This window comes from Phocoena sinus, chromosome 5, assembly GCF_008692025.1.
Source record: "Phocoena sinus isolate mPhoSin1 chromosome 5, mPhoSin1.pri, whole genome shotgun sequence".
NCBI lineage: Eukaryota > Metazoa > Chordata > Mammalia > Artiodactyla > Phocoenidae > Phocoena > Phocoena sinus.
The window spans coordinates 32,974,204-32,990,024 of NC_045767.1; the positions used below are offsets into that span (position 1 = coordinate 32,974,204).

Genomic DNA, 15,821 nt, shown 5'->3' on the forward strand with positions numbered 1-15,821 from the left:
TTTGACCTAGAGGGTAGAGTTCTTATTTTTTTCCTTTTTGCGCATGCAATAGGCTCATAGAATCTTTCTACAAATACCAAATATGAACCTAGTTTAAGCTGAATAAGTTCTTTGCAAATTTCTCTAAGTTCTTAAACTTGGGAGCAGGGCCTGAAAAACGTATGGGTGTCCCCAAAATTCTGATGTGTGGGCATAATGAGGGGAGTTGTTAGGTGTGTGTAAGAATTGTAGACATGATTTGAAATGAATTTGGTTCATAACATAGATATGCTGTCCATATTTGGGGCTAAAAATTGACATGCCAATGAGATTTAACTAATTTAACATGGTGAGAACCTTGTTTAACTCAATTTGTTTAAGATCATAAACAAGTTAGACATTAAATAAATGTTTTGGTGGTGGCATTCCATGGGGTGAGCATTTGGAAAGCATTAATTGTTTTGTGCTGGTTGTTATACTGCAGTGACTAAGGTGTATCAAGAAATTGAATCCCTTTAGTATTCCACCTACATACCTTTAGGATGTTTAAAGGAAACCATCATTAGTTGTTCACCTTTTTGCTTCTCTACAAAAATATCTCATAGTGGCGGAGGTTAACTAGGAACACTATCAGATATGACCTCCAATAAGAAAAATATTGAGAGACAAAGGCAAAGAAAATTTAGAAAGAAGTATTTAGGGTGGAATGTCAACAGGTTCATCTGATCCTCAGAAGCACCCAGTGTCATAGCTCCCACCCACCAAGAGGTTTAAACAATTTCCTGAGGACAATTAGGAAAGAGATGAAATACAGAGTCATTACTATGAATGGCTGCTAGGACAGCATTATTGCTGTGGCAGAGACCATCAATACCACTTAGATATAAAGAGCCTACTTTTCACTTTAGATAATTTATATGTGAAAAGTATCATCAGTTATGGGACTGTAATGTAAAGGAGCTGATGATAGCACTTGAAAATGTGAATCTGAGGCTCAACATGAAATATTTGCAGCCAAGTTGCTGGTTGGAAAATTACTCATCAATCAATTTTCTTTCTTTTTTTAAACACATATGGCGTCCTAAGTTAAACAGTTACAGGTTACAAATGATTTATGTAGGACTTAGCTGAGTTTTTAAAATCTATTTCAAAATATATACAAAATCATCTCTTGATTTTCAAGTTCTTTCTTTTTACCATCTGCTGATGGGTACTTATATGAGCATTTTTATCAAACCAATGGTACAAATTTCAAACGACGGTTGCAACAATATCTCATTCATTAATTCATTACTGGACAAAATGTGGAATGCTAACTTATTCCACATGACCATTGGAGAATACAGACGTGAAAGATGATTTCCATAATCAGAGAGTATAAAGAAGGCAGAGGAAGAATTTAACAGAACATGATCTGTATCATGGGACAAACAGCATGAGGTGTTAGCAGAATGCAGGTTAAACTGGGCATCCAAATCAGCTAGGAGTGAGGAGCTAGCCCAGAAGGTTTCCAAAAAGTGAAGTTATTTGATATAATCTCTGAATGAGTTGGAATTATTCTGATGATGAAGTGAATGGAGGAAAGGTATTTGTGGCAGAGGAAAAATATTTGCAGATCCATAGACATGAGGGTGTGTGGCTAACTAAGGGATGTGCAAGCAGCACCTATCACTGGAATATATAATGCAGTGCTGGCTGGGAGGGTAGATAGGGGTCATATGCCATGCTAAGAACAAAAATATTTTCTGCTCATCTTTATTGCTACAAAATTGCCTTCTTTGGTTAAAACAAACAAAAACAAATGGGACAGATTTCAGATAGCATCCCAAACATAGTTCCAGAAAACACTTTACTGCTGGATGTGAGGGAAAAAAAAATTGAAAAAAGTATAGGATTTCAGATTGACTCTAGTAAAGTTGTATTAAAAACTTTATTAACAACTTGGCTGATGAATTTTGTTTGATTTGTTTGCCTAGACTTCCTTTTGACCAAAAGAGCACTTGAGTTGTGTTGAGGCAGGACATATCTACCCCAATCCCTGGGGTGATCCTTGCTTTCTTAGCTGCACTCCACTTCTCTTTCCTACTCTCCCTCCCACATCTCACATTTTAAAGCCCCATATTTGCTGAAAATTCTGCTGGAATGTGAGGCCAGACACAGAGGTGTTAAAAAGAGTCCAATGCCAGTACATCTGGGGATCCTTAGTAGTGAACAAGGGCCAAGAAAAGGAGTAGCAGAAATACAGAGGAGCATCCTCTTTACAGGGTCTGCAGGGACCAATGGGATGAAGTGACTTAAGCCCTGAGACATGATTTCATTTTTTTCATCTAGTAACAAATCATCTGACCTCTCTTACACTTTTGAGAGTGTCCTGGTCACCACAGCAAGCAGACATACAGAGATGTGGGTGGTGTGGGGGACCGATGTCTTCTATGTGTTTTCTTTGAGATTATTAACACATTGAATATGTCATCCTAAATGAACCACATTTCTGAGGCTGAGATTTGAATACCAAGGTCACACAAACCAACGTATCTGTCATCTGGCTCATAATTTCCTTCCTTTCCAATCCTCTAGCAAAGCATTTAAATAGAATTTTTTGATAGAAGTAGATTATAAGCCAATGAGTGATGTCTTTCTCTATGCCATATTGTTCACTAGAAGTAAATTTTCTTTGTCCTTATGTGCTGACTGTCCCTTCCTCCTTCTACACAATAAGAATTTAAATTTGTTCATGGGGGCAGGAGGCTGAGAAGTAAGACCACATGTGTATCAAGATATTGACTATTTTTTGGAAGAATGTTTTATTTTAATAAACAACATATGGTCATATAATTGCTATTATCTGACACTAAAAATAAAACTCTCCAGGTTGGGACTTTTCAACCCAATCATCTTGTGAATACCTGAAATAAAATGAGTAGCCTTGGATATTGTAATTTCATCTGTCAGGAAGTCAGGCAATAATTCCCCTGGATGCTTTAAACCTATGATTATGTTAGAGACTCTGAGACTGATTCAAACTCTCTCAAACATTGTCCGGATCTTTGGAACCCAGAAATGACGACATAGGTGTACTTAGAGTGCTCTTTGCATGAAGAACTCCTATGTGAGATCTGCCTTATCAACTGAACATTCCAAATAAATAAAAATGAAACAAAAGCATGTAGCATAGGTCCCTACCTATTTTACAGGTTATATAAATATCAGCTTAAAATACCTAGGGAAGGAATCAAACTGGAAAATGGGCAAGAATAAGGATGGTAAAATAACTGATTATATGAGATAACTCCTATTCCTTTCTCTTGGTAACTAACAGACAAGCTTAGTAACTTACACAAACTTCTCTCTTAGTAACTCATCCAAAGTTCAGGAGTTGGGGGCTTCCCTGGTGGCTCAGTGGTTGGGAGTCCGCCTGCCGATGCAGGGGACACGTGTTCGTGTCCCAGTCCGGGAAGATCCCACATGCCGTGGAGCGGCTGGGCCCGTGAGCCATGGCCACTGAGCCTGCGCATCCGGAGCCTGTGCTCCGCAACGGGAGAGGCCACAACAGTGAGAGGCCCACATACCAAACAACAACAAAAAAAAGGAGTCAAAGTTCAGGAGTTGAAGTGCTTCATCCTGTTGCACATATAACTTGCCTCTTGTCCCTCTATATCTCAGGAGTGTGTAATATCATAATGATTCTGGTCCATGACTCTTCATGGACTTACTGTTTATCTTCCTCCAAATGGCAAAGGCAGAAACAGATTGAGTTACTTAGGCAGAGTTCTGTGTTAGAGCTGTGAACCACCTCTTCGCCCTACTTTTTTTAATCAAAAGGGTTCTTAGGTTTCCATTCAATCTCTGTGGCTGTTGCTATTGTGTAAACCTCTTGCTCCAACCTTCTGGGTGATCTTTTGGGACCGTGCTTCATCTCAAATGTTTCCGTCTCCTCCCAGCACACCTAGAGGATAAAATGCTGCCTGCTTTCTTATTTATGATTGTAAATTTAAATGGTACATTTAATATTCTCAAGCAGTATTTACACAGGACTTAAAGTAGTTCTTTCTTAAACAGAAATGGAGGTTTTTTTCACTGCAAATGAATATTGAGGGCTATATTTTGCTGGGCTTTTTTCCATCTTCCCAACTATAAAAGAGCAATATTTTCAATTTTATCAGCTTCCATCCATTGTTTCCTCAAAAATCAGATTAGAATATGGTGAGAGGCCATTTGTCTATTAGTCTAGCCTAATTCTTAGAAGTAAAAGAGAATTGAATGAGATTAGAGAAGCATGAAGTTTGTACATTTTATACTAAATGAAATCAGCCAAAACAATAAACATTAGCTCAATTAAATAACTGTTGGAACAATGGATTGTTTATATCTGTGTGTGTGTGTGTGTGTGTGTGTGTATATCATTTGAATGTTGCATTGATGGTCTTATTCTGCTAATAAGATGACATTTATGAAACAAGAGAATTTTTAATCATGAAACTTCAATCTGTATTTTTGATACACTTGCAAGAAGCCCTGTCTCCAGGAAACCCAAGTTCTTCCAAGCCTTCCTAATATGAAAACCATGAGACATAAAATTAGCAAGTAATAAGAAATTTCACTTTCAATCTCATAATATTAAAGTTGTCCCTCAGTGTCCACAGGGGATTGGTTCCAGGAACCCCCACTGTTGCCAAAATTCAAGGATGCTCAAGTCCCTTAGGTGAAATGGCTTAGTACAGTCGAGCCTCTGTGTCGGTGGGTTCCATGTCGGTGTGTTCCACCCACGCACACACACACGACACACATCTTCATGGAGTTCTCATGTTCTCATTTCTAAACCCATGATATTATAAGTGAAAACTTACTCCAACTCATGAAACATTTCAAATTCACAAGTGTTTACCTTTGGGCACAGAAATCTTTACCAACATTGACCTACTCTATAATCATGAAGAAGGTCTTCTAAACAGCAGTTTGAAAGCATGTTAAGTTTTCATATCTACCTGTACATCAGTATTTGAATTTTCAATGTGCTTTTCATTGGAAAGGAAAATTTGATGCTATACAAAGAATAGAAAATAATAAAATCATACATCATCTATTTATCATACTTCATACAGGGAGGAAGAGTACTTGTTTTGTAATGACCAACAGGATACACGATGCAAAGAAAATTGCAAAGCTGTGCATTGCCAACACGACACAGGTGTACACCACATGAGGATATGAAACAAGCCAGTACTAATGGGTGTGTTGACAGCTATGAGTCTACACTGTGTTTCTCCCAAAGTGCACTGGTGTGTTTGTTATGTGTTACTTTACTTTTTTATTTGTTTTAGAAATCCTCAAGCCCACCCCTAAACACAGTGGCTAAGTACTAGGAGTGAAGATGAACCTGCCTGGAAAACAGTTGTTGTCAGTGAGTCTCTTAGACTCATATTGATGTTAGGGAACCAATTCCCCCCTTAGACCCATGTCTTTCTGGGAGGTACTACGGACGGAGTTCATATCTCATGTAGACCAGACACTGTCTGTATAATAAATGTATAAGAGCATCTTTAATCTTTGCAACAATTCTATAAAGCAGTGTTTCCCTGTCTTACCTTATCATATAATCACCAGGACAGTATTCATTAAAAAATATAGATTTCTGGACCACCTCCAGTCCTACAGAATTAGTCTCTATGAGGAGTCTGTGAATAAGTAGTTTTTAAAGACACCTCATGAGATTTTTAAGATTAGGTAAGGGAAACGCTGCTGAAGGTAGTATTATACCCATTTTATCAAGGAGGAAACGGAGACTCAGCTAAGTAACTTGTATAACAAATTAACTGTGAAGGCGTAATTCAAATTACAGTATAACTCCAAATTTCTACCTACCATGTTACCTTGCTGCAGGTCATGAGGTCAAGCAAATGTGTAAGGCTACAATGAAAATTCTGTATTACAGACATTCAATTCTGGATTTAAAAGAAAATGTAAAATTGTGTAGTTTCTTCCTCTGTTTTGGTTAGGACAGTTATACTGAACCAATTGCAGAATTATAAAGGGCTTCATAATTATATGCGGAGTATAAAGGGCTCCAACCACTGCTACCAAAGCACTCTAGAAATGCTTTTTGAATATGGGATAGAAGTGTTCTGTCCTATATATTCCAAATGAGGGCAAAATGGTCAAAAACAAGCAAAAATAAAAAGCCACATACTGTTTAGATTTCTCTAGGTGCTGAGACCATATGGGAAGGGTTCCTCTTCCCATTCACCCCTTGATCAACAGCAGTAATGGACACGTTACAGTTGAGAATATGGTCTATGTTCAAAGTAGAGAATTCCCTGGAATCTCTTTTCTGCTTAATGACATACAGAGAACAGGGTGAAGCAACTAAAATTGGAGAGGACCCTGCCTTTATTTCACAGAATTATTGTTTCTTAGGATTTAAATGAGGCTTTCTGAATACATTGGGGAGGTTAATGAACCCCTGGCAGAAATCTATCATTCCTAATTTATAATCCAGGCAGTATTAGTAGAAATTCTCTCAATTTTGAACTTTTATATCAAAAATCAAATGTCTAACAAACATAGCCTTGAAATGAATATGTATAAAAGGTACTCAAAGGTTTTCCATGGTGTGCACAGCATGAATTGTTTTAGGGAATCAATTTCCAGATCCTTAACTTCCGTGGTTCTTTTTCTTAGAATTGTCTGGAATATGCCTGTGTTTACAATAAGTCTTTTGCTATTTTATGTGGGAAAAAAAGAAAAACCGTCACGCATTCCAAATCTTGATATATTGCATTAGCCAGAGGTATAAAATCCACTTTTGGATGTAAAACTAAAATAGATTTTGCAATATTGGTTTTAACAAAGATATTCTTAATGGTTGATCAGGGCATCCTAAATGTACAAAGGCACTTTCTTTCCTTCTCTTATCTTCTTCTTGGATTGATCCCTTGATCATTATGTAGTATCCTTCCTTGTCCCTTGTAACAGTCTTTATTTTAGTCTATTTTGTCTGATATGAGTATTGCTACTCCAGATTTCTTTTGATTCCCATTTGCATGGAATACCTTTTTCCATCCCCTCACTTTCAGTCTGTATGTGTCCCTAGATCTGAAATGGGTCTCTTGTAGACAGCATATATAGGTCTTGTTTTTGTATCCATTCAGCCAGTCTACGTTTTTTGGTTGGAGCATTTAATCCATTTACATTTAAGGTAATTATCGATATGTATGTTCTTATTGCCATTTTTAAAATTGTTTTGGATTTGTTTTTGTAGGTCTTTTTTCTTCCCCTTCCTCTTTTGTTCTCTTGTGATTTGATGACTATCTCTAGTGTTGTGTTTGGAGTGCTTGTTCTTACGCGGGCCTCTCACTGTTGTGGCCTCCCCCGTTGCAGAGCACAGGCTCCAGACGCGCAGGCTCAGCGGCCATGGCTCACGGGCCCAGCCGCTCCGCGGCATGTGGGATCTTCCCGGACCGGGGCACGAACCCGTGTCCCCTGCATCGGCAGGCGGACTCTCAACCACTGCGCCACCAGGGAAGCCCAGCTTGTTCTTTTTTGTGTGTGTATCTCTTGTAGCTTTTTGGTTTGAAGTTCCCATGAGGTTTTGATATAGCAGTCTCTCTATATATACAAGGTTGTTTTAAGTTGCTGGTCTCTTAATTTCAAATCCATTTCCCATTTCCTGCATTTGTGCTCTCCTCTTCTCATGGTTGCTGGTTTTGATATCATACTTGTATGTGGATGATTTCCTATTTTACTGTATGTTTGCCTTTACTGGTGAGCTTTCCCATTTGTGATTTTCTTGTTTCTAGTTGTGGCCTCTTTTTTTTTTTTTTTTTTCCCCCACCTAGAGAGGTTTCTTTAGCATTTGTTGTAAAGCTGGTTTGGTGGTGCTGAATTCTCTTCGCTTTTGCTTATCTGTAAAGCTTTTTTTTTTTTTTTTTTTTTTGCGTTATGCGGGCCTCTCACTGTTGTGGCCTCTCCCGTTGCGGAGCACAGGCTCCGGACGCGCAGGCTCAGTGGCCATGGCTCACGGGCCCAGCCGCTCCGCGGCATGTGGGATCTTCCCGGATCGGGATACGAACCCGTGTCCCCTGCATCGGCAGGCGGACTCCCAACCACTGCGCCACCAGGGAAGCCCATCTGTAAAGCTTTTGATTTCTTCATTGAATCTGAAGGAGAGCCTTACTGGATAGAATATTCTTGGTTGTAGGTTTTTCCTTTTCATCACTTTAAATATCCTTCTCTTATTACTAATTTTTAAAAAGTGAATCTTGGCCCCAGTTGGAAAGTTCTGGATATAGAACATTCAAAACAGTTGTTATGACTTGTGCGTTTTAAAATTTAACTGAATGTCTTCTAAGACTAACTTGTTCAAGGAAGAATCTCATCTATTGGTAAATATGTTGTGATTTATTTTAGGATCAGGATGCATTTAGGATCAGGCTGCATTGATCAATATTTTACTGAATCATGAAAAATTACTGTGAACTTCACCTTATAAAATGTTTAATGTTATATATCATATTAATAAAACAAACTTAAACTTATGCTGAAACATTTTACATGGCAAATGCAATGATACATGTTTTTCAAAATTAGTTTAGGGGTAATGCAGGCAAAACATTTGTAGATCACAGAACATAGTTGTTAGTGTCTGGATCATAGCTGGTGTTCAATAAATAAAAGCTGAATAAATAATTATTGAATACTGAATGAATACCCAAGCAGCCACCCTAAGAACCTATGGCACAGATCCAGAACACCATGAAATACCTGAAAATTTCCTCTCAAATTAAAAACAGCTCAATTCTCCTGGCCTTAGGTTCAGGAATCCTCAAAGATGCATCTAGTAAACCCCTATCCCCTAGAGGTAATTGTGGACAAAGGGAAAGATCAAATTGCATAGCCTTTGGCATGAAGTGTACAACTGCCCATTAGCCAGATTGAGTTATATCTCCCTGCACCTCCTGCATTTGAAATGTTAGGGTTTGAGTTTGAAATGACCACCTTAAAGGATAGCGTATTTTGCATGCTCACTGAAATACAGATCTATCATGTGGAATGTCATGACAAGGGAAATTAATCTTTAAGAACCTAGAGGACACCAGTGTGATCTGGTTTCCCAAATGTAATTGCCAACCCTTTGCCGTGCTCTGTTTAAGACCCCAGACATGTTCCAATCCCCAGCCCTTTGCTGCTACCTCCCTCTGTCCACTTGCCTCAAATGTTTTTCATTCCCACAGCTGGGTTGTCCCCCTACAGGCTTTCTTCTGCCTGCCCAGCTGATGACGTTTTTCTGGCTCCAGAAAACTTCCGAGATTGTTATAAACAGTGCTTACAGGGGACAAAGGATTGTCCCAATTAAAACAACAACAACAACAAAACTAGGAAAGTCTTGCAAGAATCCGAATGGGGGGGTAGCCGACATGAACACTTTATGTTATTTCTCTCTTCTTCATTCCCCCCATCATTAAACAGGAACATGTCATTGTTTTGAAAGCTTGGGAGTTAAAACTAAGGTTTTAGCTGTGGCCAAAGGTCTATTGAATAGTCAGTCAGTGCTGCTGAGATACCTGAAACACTTTTTCTCATTTCATAATCACTTCACTGTTACACTGGGGTGTTCTAAGGGATGGGCAGTAATTGGAAAATAAGAATAAATTCAGCCCTAAATCTAAGTCTTGATTTAACAGGCCTTTTCTCCCTGCTGGTTTAAGAATAATTGAAAAAAAAAAAAAAAGCCTCAATTAGTTTAAATAAGATGCAGTAACATTTTATTTTGTTCATTAGAATATTATTTAATTATCATTATTTGCATGATGGGATTTTGCTTATAACTCTGATTACACTGAGTTTAAGTGGACAGAAAACTGTTGTCACAAAAATGGAATGAGAAGATGTTGTTTACAGTCTTGTGTTTTCCGCCAGTATTCTGTTTTTTCCAACAGCTGCAGTAGGACATGCTGTTGGTATTTGGAGGCTTCTAGAAAGAGAAGTGGCCAAGTTTATTTTCCTAATCTCTAAATTCAGCACATAGGTCACCACTCAAACACCTTTTCTATGTGTGCATTAACAGTCATTATTAAATGCTCTCAGTCACGACACCTTACAAGGAGGCCTAAAAGCCAGGGTAGGGCTCTGATCCCCAAGTGTTCTGCCACTGAGCACATGTGATTTATCTGCAGAAGTTATTTAACCTCTCTTCACTTCATTGTTAAAATTGTAATAAATAAAGGTTCTAGATTAGCAAAAATATCCTTTATACTAAAAAAGGAATGCTCACTTCTGACAGACTTATTTTCAAGCTGTGTCCAATATGTTCACTCTTATTTTAGTCCGTGTCATGGTGGTAATGATAACTAGCACTGCTATTTATGGGAACCACTGTATTTTTAGCCTAGAAAGGGGGCTGGGCAAAACTTCTCTGTTTTTTTGGCCTGATCATGGACAGCTCTCATGTTTTCTTAATTTATGGCCCATCATCTGCTATTATTAGATATCACAAATGAATTTATCCCCTAAGTGTGACTAAAGCTAAGTCATGAATGATTCTGCATGAAGGCGAGTATTCCTGGATGCTCAGGCAACCAAATTTCTGATTCAGTTTTGGAACTTTTAGTACAGGAGGGGCATGTATAAAGTCTCTCCCTAATTCTTTCACTTGATTTCCAGTCTTCCACACAGACTGTCATTGTTCCTAAACTCAAGTAAATGAAGAACCATAAAAACTGACTATTAATAATTCCCTAGCAGGTTAAGAAAATCAGTCTTATCCATTTATAAAATAAGTACCAGGGAAGCATATTATTATTTTTGTTAAATGGAAACTTAGACTAAGGTACTTAAATGTAAAAATCATCATTAAATGGGATCTTTGGAGGCCAAAGTAAAGGGAAAGTATTTTTCCGTGGGAAAGCTTCTTAATGACACTTTTATTAATGAATATAATTCCCTTCAGTGGTCTGTTAATTGCCACAGGTCACTTCTTCAGGATTCTCCATAATTACTTTAACTATGTGCTTTTCTTTCCGTCTCTGTCTCTCTCACAATCTCCCTCCCTCCCTCCCTCCCTCGTCTAATATGATACCATTTCCAGACATGTTAAAAGGGTTAACGTAGGAAAAACCCAATAGCAAGCTGCAGAGCCTCATACTTGAGTTGAAAACTCTTTACTAAAAAATAATGCATTAGGCTGAAAACATGAGAATCAGAGTCACATTTCCTCCTGTTCTGTATTCTCTTGCTAATGGTTACACCAAGGGAAACTTTATGGCTGACTAGATCCATCCTGGGGGAACAATGATTTCAGATGTTTCTGAAATATCACTTGCTTTCCCTAAACTTGTTTCAATCAATTTTTCTCATCCATTCTTGATTTTATGCATATATAAAGGCTGTTGTTTGGAGCCAGGAGTTCCATAAGCATACTAGAAGCTGTGTAATATAACCTTTCATTTCAATTATTAAAATTTATTTTTTTTGTCATAGCACTCCTCTTAACATTACGTTCTGGAATTCCATTCCAAGGACAAGTTCACATTAACAATAACCTTCAATTAAAAAAAAATCCTGCATACTTTTCCTGCCTATATCATTTATATTTCAAGCCAATTAAAAGATATATTGGAACATCATAAAACTACCTGATATTTTTTGTCTCTTCCCTCTAAAAATTGGTGAGAATTTTACTGCGATCCTATTCACAAAGTACTACTGTGCATATTACTTTTTGTAATACCATCAAATATTTCCCATCTCAAGTATTTTCCATTTCAATATTTTCCATTTCCCACCAACTGAGAATGGAAAGACTATGATGTGCCTTCCACAATTTTCTGCATAAATGAGCTGCTACTTTTAGCAAACCATTTGCTTTCTACCATACAGGCTATTTTTTAGGAATGGAATCAAGTATTCTTCTATATTCAGAATCCCTTGAAGAGTCATTGTTTGAGTTGAATTGCACATGTTTTAGGTGGCATATGTTTACTTCCATTGAAAGAACATGTCCTATTTTTGAGGAAGGAAAAGAAACTTGTGCGACATCAGATGTTTCTTGCAAAACAATTTGGTGAAATAAATGTAAATGAATCAGAAACATGTGAATTGTATTTCAGTTAAAATTAATGGGTTTAAATATGAAGGCAGTAAAGCACTCACTCGGGGGAAAGAGTGTAGCAAGTCGGGAAGTGACATCTGTTTTGTTTTCATCCGTCTTGGACTCTTGAAAATGGCCTAATACTCTGAATTCAACCTCATTCAGAGTCTCTTAAGTCTAACGATGGAGTTATAGAATGGGACAATAGTATTCAAATTAATTTTATAGCTTTATCTGGCTCCAGTTATAATGTGGGCGTCAAACATTGCCACTGTGCCATTTTTCAAAAGCACTTTCAGTTTAAAGTTAGAGGTTTTTCTATTCTCTTCTGAGGGTAAACAGTAAATTGTAGTGATGCTAAAAGTGTATTTTTTTTCATAGAACAACAATGTAAAGTTTTCAGAGTCACATATCAACTTCGTATTTATTTCCTCTTTCTAAGATGAACAGATCTAAATGGAAAACACAGGGGGCAGAATGCATACACACGTACGCAGGAGAAGGGCACAGGGAGAAAAGGTGATGGAATAGAGTGAGAGAGAACGAGAGAGGAGGGAAGGAATAAGCAGTGCATGCAGGGGTGAGGTCATCAAGCCTCATTTCAAAAGTAAAGCGCTCAAACCACACTACTTATTTTAGTCACAAAAATTTTATCCCATAGTTTTATAGTCATATCATTTATGCTTGCTTAAAAACAACTACATAGCTTCTTTTTATTTTTTTCAATTTTAAAAAAATGCATTACTCTGAAAAGCAGGGACAAAAATGAACTACAAAAAAAAAAAAAAGACTTACAAATAATTTTCCCTGTCAACATGCCTCAAAATGTGAGTACTGTAAGTTTGATATGATATTTCAGTTTCTCAACTCTCAGTCTCTGAAAACAGGGACATTTTAAGTGTTCCAGTAACTTGCAAGAGACAAGGAGTATGTAACTGGATTGTGTGTTTATATATATATTCTTTTGTTTTTGAGATAATATATGACACTGCTTAAGTAGCCTTCTGAACAACCTGGTAGAGAAATGTAGGAACAGAAGTCCTTTCTGTATAAGTTGAAGGTACAGTAAAGCATAGGGCTGTTTTTGTGTGTTAGGAGCCTGCTGGTTTGTTTCCTGAGAACATGAGGTTGTATCAGTCATTGGAGCTCAGCGTCTCTCTGACCACTCAGAGCTCTGCCGCTGCTCACCACTGAGTTTGGAATGAAGATGCTGCTCCTTGATTTCTCTGTGCCAAAAGGTTCATCGCTTCAAACTCTTAGAAGCGTCTCCCCTCTTTGCTCCTCTGTCTGTTCCATAATTGGGCAGGAGATGTGTTTTAGCTGCTACCACAGCCCTTTGTTGCTTTATTTAACCTTCTCCTCATCCCAGTTTAGTGGATAAAAAACGGAGTGGCTAGGCTGTTTCATTTACACCTTAAATCAGTGGCAATATAACATTTAGAACTGGTTTTGAGCTCCCAGAGTCACTCTTTAGGGCTCTACTACTCAACATAAAGTCTAAATCCTAACCCCTAATTTGTGTCAATGAAAATACATGAATAGTGCCAACTTTATCTTCATCACCGTCAACAGTAAATATTTATAAAGTCCTCAATTAAGTAACTTACTACGTAATATCTCTGCTGAGCACATTATTCCAATGGTATATTTCCTTTGAGGAGGGATACATTGTGATTTATTTTCCATCATGATTTGGTGCAGTGACTTTTTGTTACAAGATCTGATCTTTGCTTTTGGTGTTGTTGTTCCACTTCATGGCAGGCCTACCCTTGTAGCAGTGATAAGGAATGTGAAGTTGGGAGATACTGCCACAGTCCCCACCAAGGATCTTCGGCCTGCATGGTGTGTCGAAGGAAAAAGAAGCGCTGCCATAGAGATGGCATGTGTTGTCCTGGCACCCGCTGCAATAATGGTAAAGGTCTCGCTCAGTGTTGAAGGGCCTCTTTCCTTTCATGTAGGAGGCCTGGCTACCAAGTTAGGCTGCCTTCTCCTTAGTCAGACTCCTGAAATGTAAGGAGCCTTTCAAAATTGGCAGGAATGGGATCAGGGTTTAGATATGTATAAGATTACCTGGATTCCCTCTCAAATCTTAGTTTTCCTGGGCTCTGACCATCTCCTATAATTTATAATCTATGCTGATCTAGGATTTGCCGTATTGAAATGTTGCATATAAATAGCTAGATGTTCTATTCCACTGAACACTTAAGCAAATACGTGCAAAGGAACCAAAGATTTAGCAATACACTTGTGAATCTGTTTTCCATTTCCATACTAGTTTCATACTTTTATACTCAAGGTGTCCTTTTTTTTTTGGTACACGGGCCTCTCACTGCTATGGCCTCTCCCTCCTGCTGCGGAGCACAGGCTCCGGACGTGCAGGCTCAGCGGCCATGGCTCATGGGCCCTGCTGCTCCGCGGCACGTGGGATCCTCCCAGACCGGGGCACGAACCCGTGTCCCCTGCATCGGCAGGTGGACTCTCAACCACTGCGCCACCAGGGAAGCCCCCAAGGTGTCCTCTTTTGAAGGCCCTACCCCGTGGCATGCACAAATGCTGATGGAGTGGTTGGTTTCTCCAAAAGGAGACACAGGAGTCTATTCCCCGGCCTTCACCCAATCTCAATGAGCTTAGAAGCAGACAATTCAGCATTAATGATAAAATGAAGAATCACCAACAACACATGGTAAAACCATTCAATAATTGCAGAAGGTGATCAGAAACATATACTTATTCATACAAAACAACATAATCAGGCTCATAATCCTATACTTATTCCTGACCTCTGGGCATAGCCCTATTGGAAATACCCTGGACAAGAAGAGGTGAAGGGAAGACCTCATACCATTAGAGGTGTTTACAGTGTAGACAAGGATTATACTGTTGATTGAAAAAGGAACCTTGATCTTTTTCTGATCAGATGTCTGATTAGACAATTTTAAGGTATTAAGAGCTAATAAGAATTTAATACTTTACTATGTCACTATTCTAAGCACTTCACATGTATTCACAGTAATTTAGTGAAATGAATTCTGTTTTCATCCTTATTTTTGCCCAAGGTCACTTGGTCTTGAGGGTGGCAAGATTCAAATCAAGAAATCCTGGCTCAGGACCATACTATTCAATTCGCAGTCTGGACAAATATATAAATAAATGAATAGATGGATGAATAGACAGATGATATCGATAAATGGCTTCATACCTCACATCAGGAGAATACTTGGATAAGAATCACATTTTAGAGAATTGAATAAGTCTAACTAATTACCTGACCATCTCCAGGCATCTGTATCCCCGTCACTGAGAGCATCTTAACTGCTCACATCCCAGCTCTGGACGGCACTCGGCACAGAGATGGAAACCATGGTCACTACTCAAACCACGACTTGGGATGGCAGAATCTAGGAAGAACACACACTAAGATGTCACATATAAAAGGTAGGGATATCTGTAGCTCTATGTTTACTTTTTCTTGTTTTATAATGAAGTAAAAGAAAAATATCGGTAATTAATTCCATTGGTTTTGTGTGCAATTTGAAAAAAAAATATTGGGAAGTTACTTTAATAGCAAGATTTTAACTGAATTTCTTAATTCTTAATTTTGAGGATGCTAGAGGTTTCTTAGAGATTTTAAATTGTTAGAAAATACATATTGCAAGAATTGCAGTACCCTAATTAACCATGCCATTTTCTAAACAGCCTTTTTACAGGATGTTTAGAACAAATCTTTTATACAAGCATTTCTCTTCCATATTCAAGC

At 38.2% G+C, this 15,821-nt stretch overlaps 1 protein-coding gene across 1 annotated transcript in view; it reads left to right on the top strand.

Annotated features, from left to right (window-relative positions):
- DKK2 (dickkopf WNT signaling pathway inhibitor 2) overlaps positions 1-15,821 on the top strand; it is a 101,004-nt gene that overhangs the window by 80,619 nt on the left and 4,564 nt on the right. The window contains exons 2-3 of the mRNA XM_032633705.1: positions 13,826-13,976; positions 15,344-15,499. Of these exons, the coding sequence (XP_032489596.1) occupies positions 13,826-13,976; positions 15,344-15,499 (307 nt within the window). The remainder of the gene's footprint in view (positions 1-13,825; positions 13,977-15,343; positions 15,500-15,821) is intronic.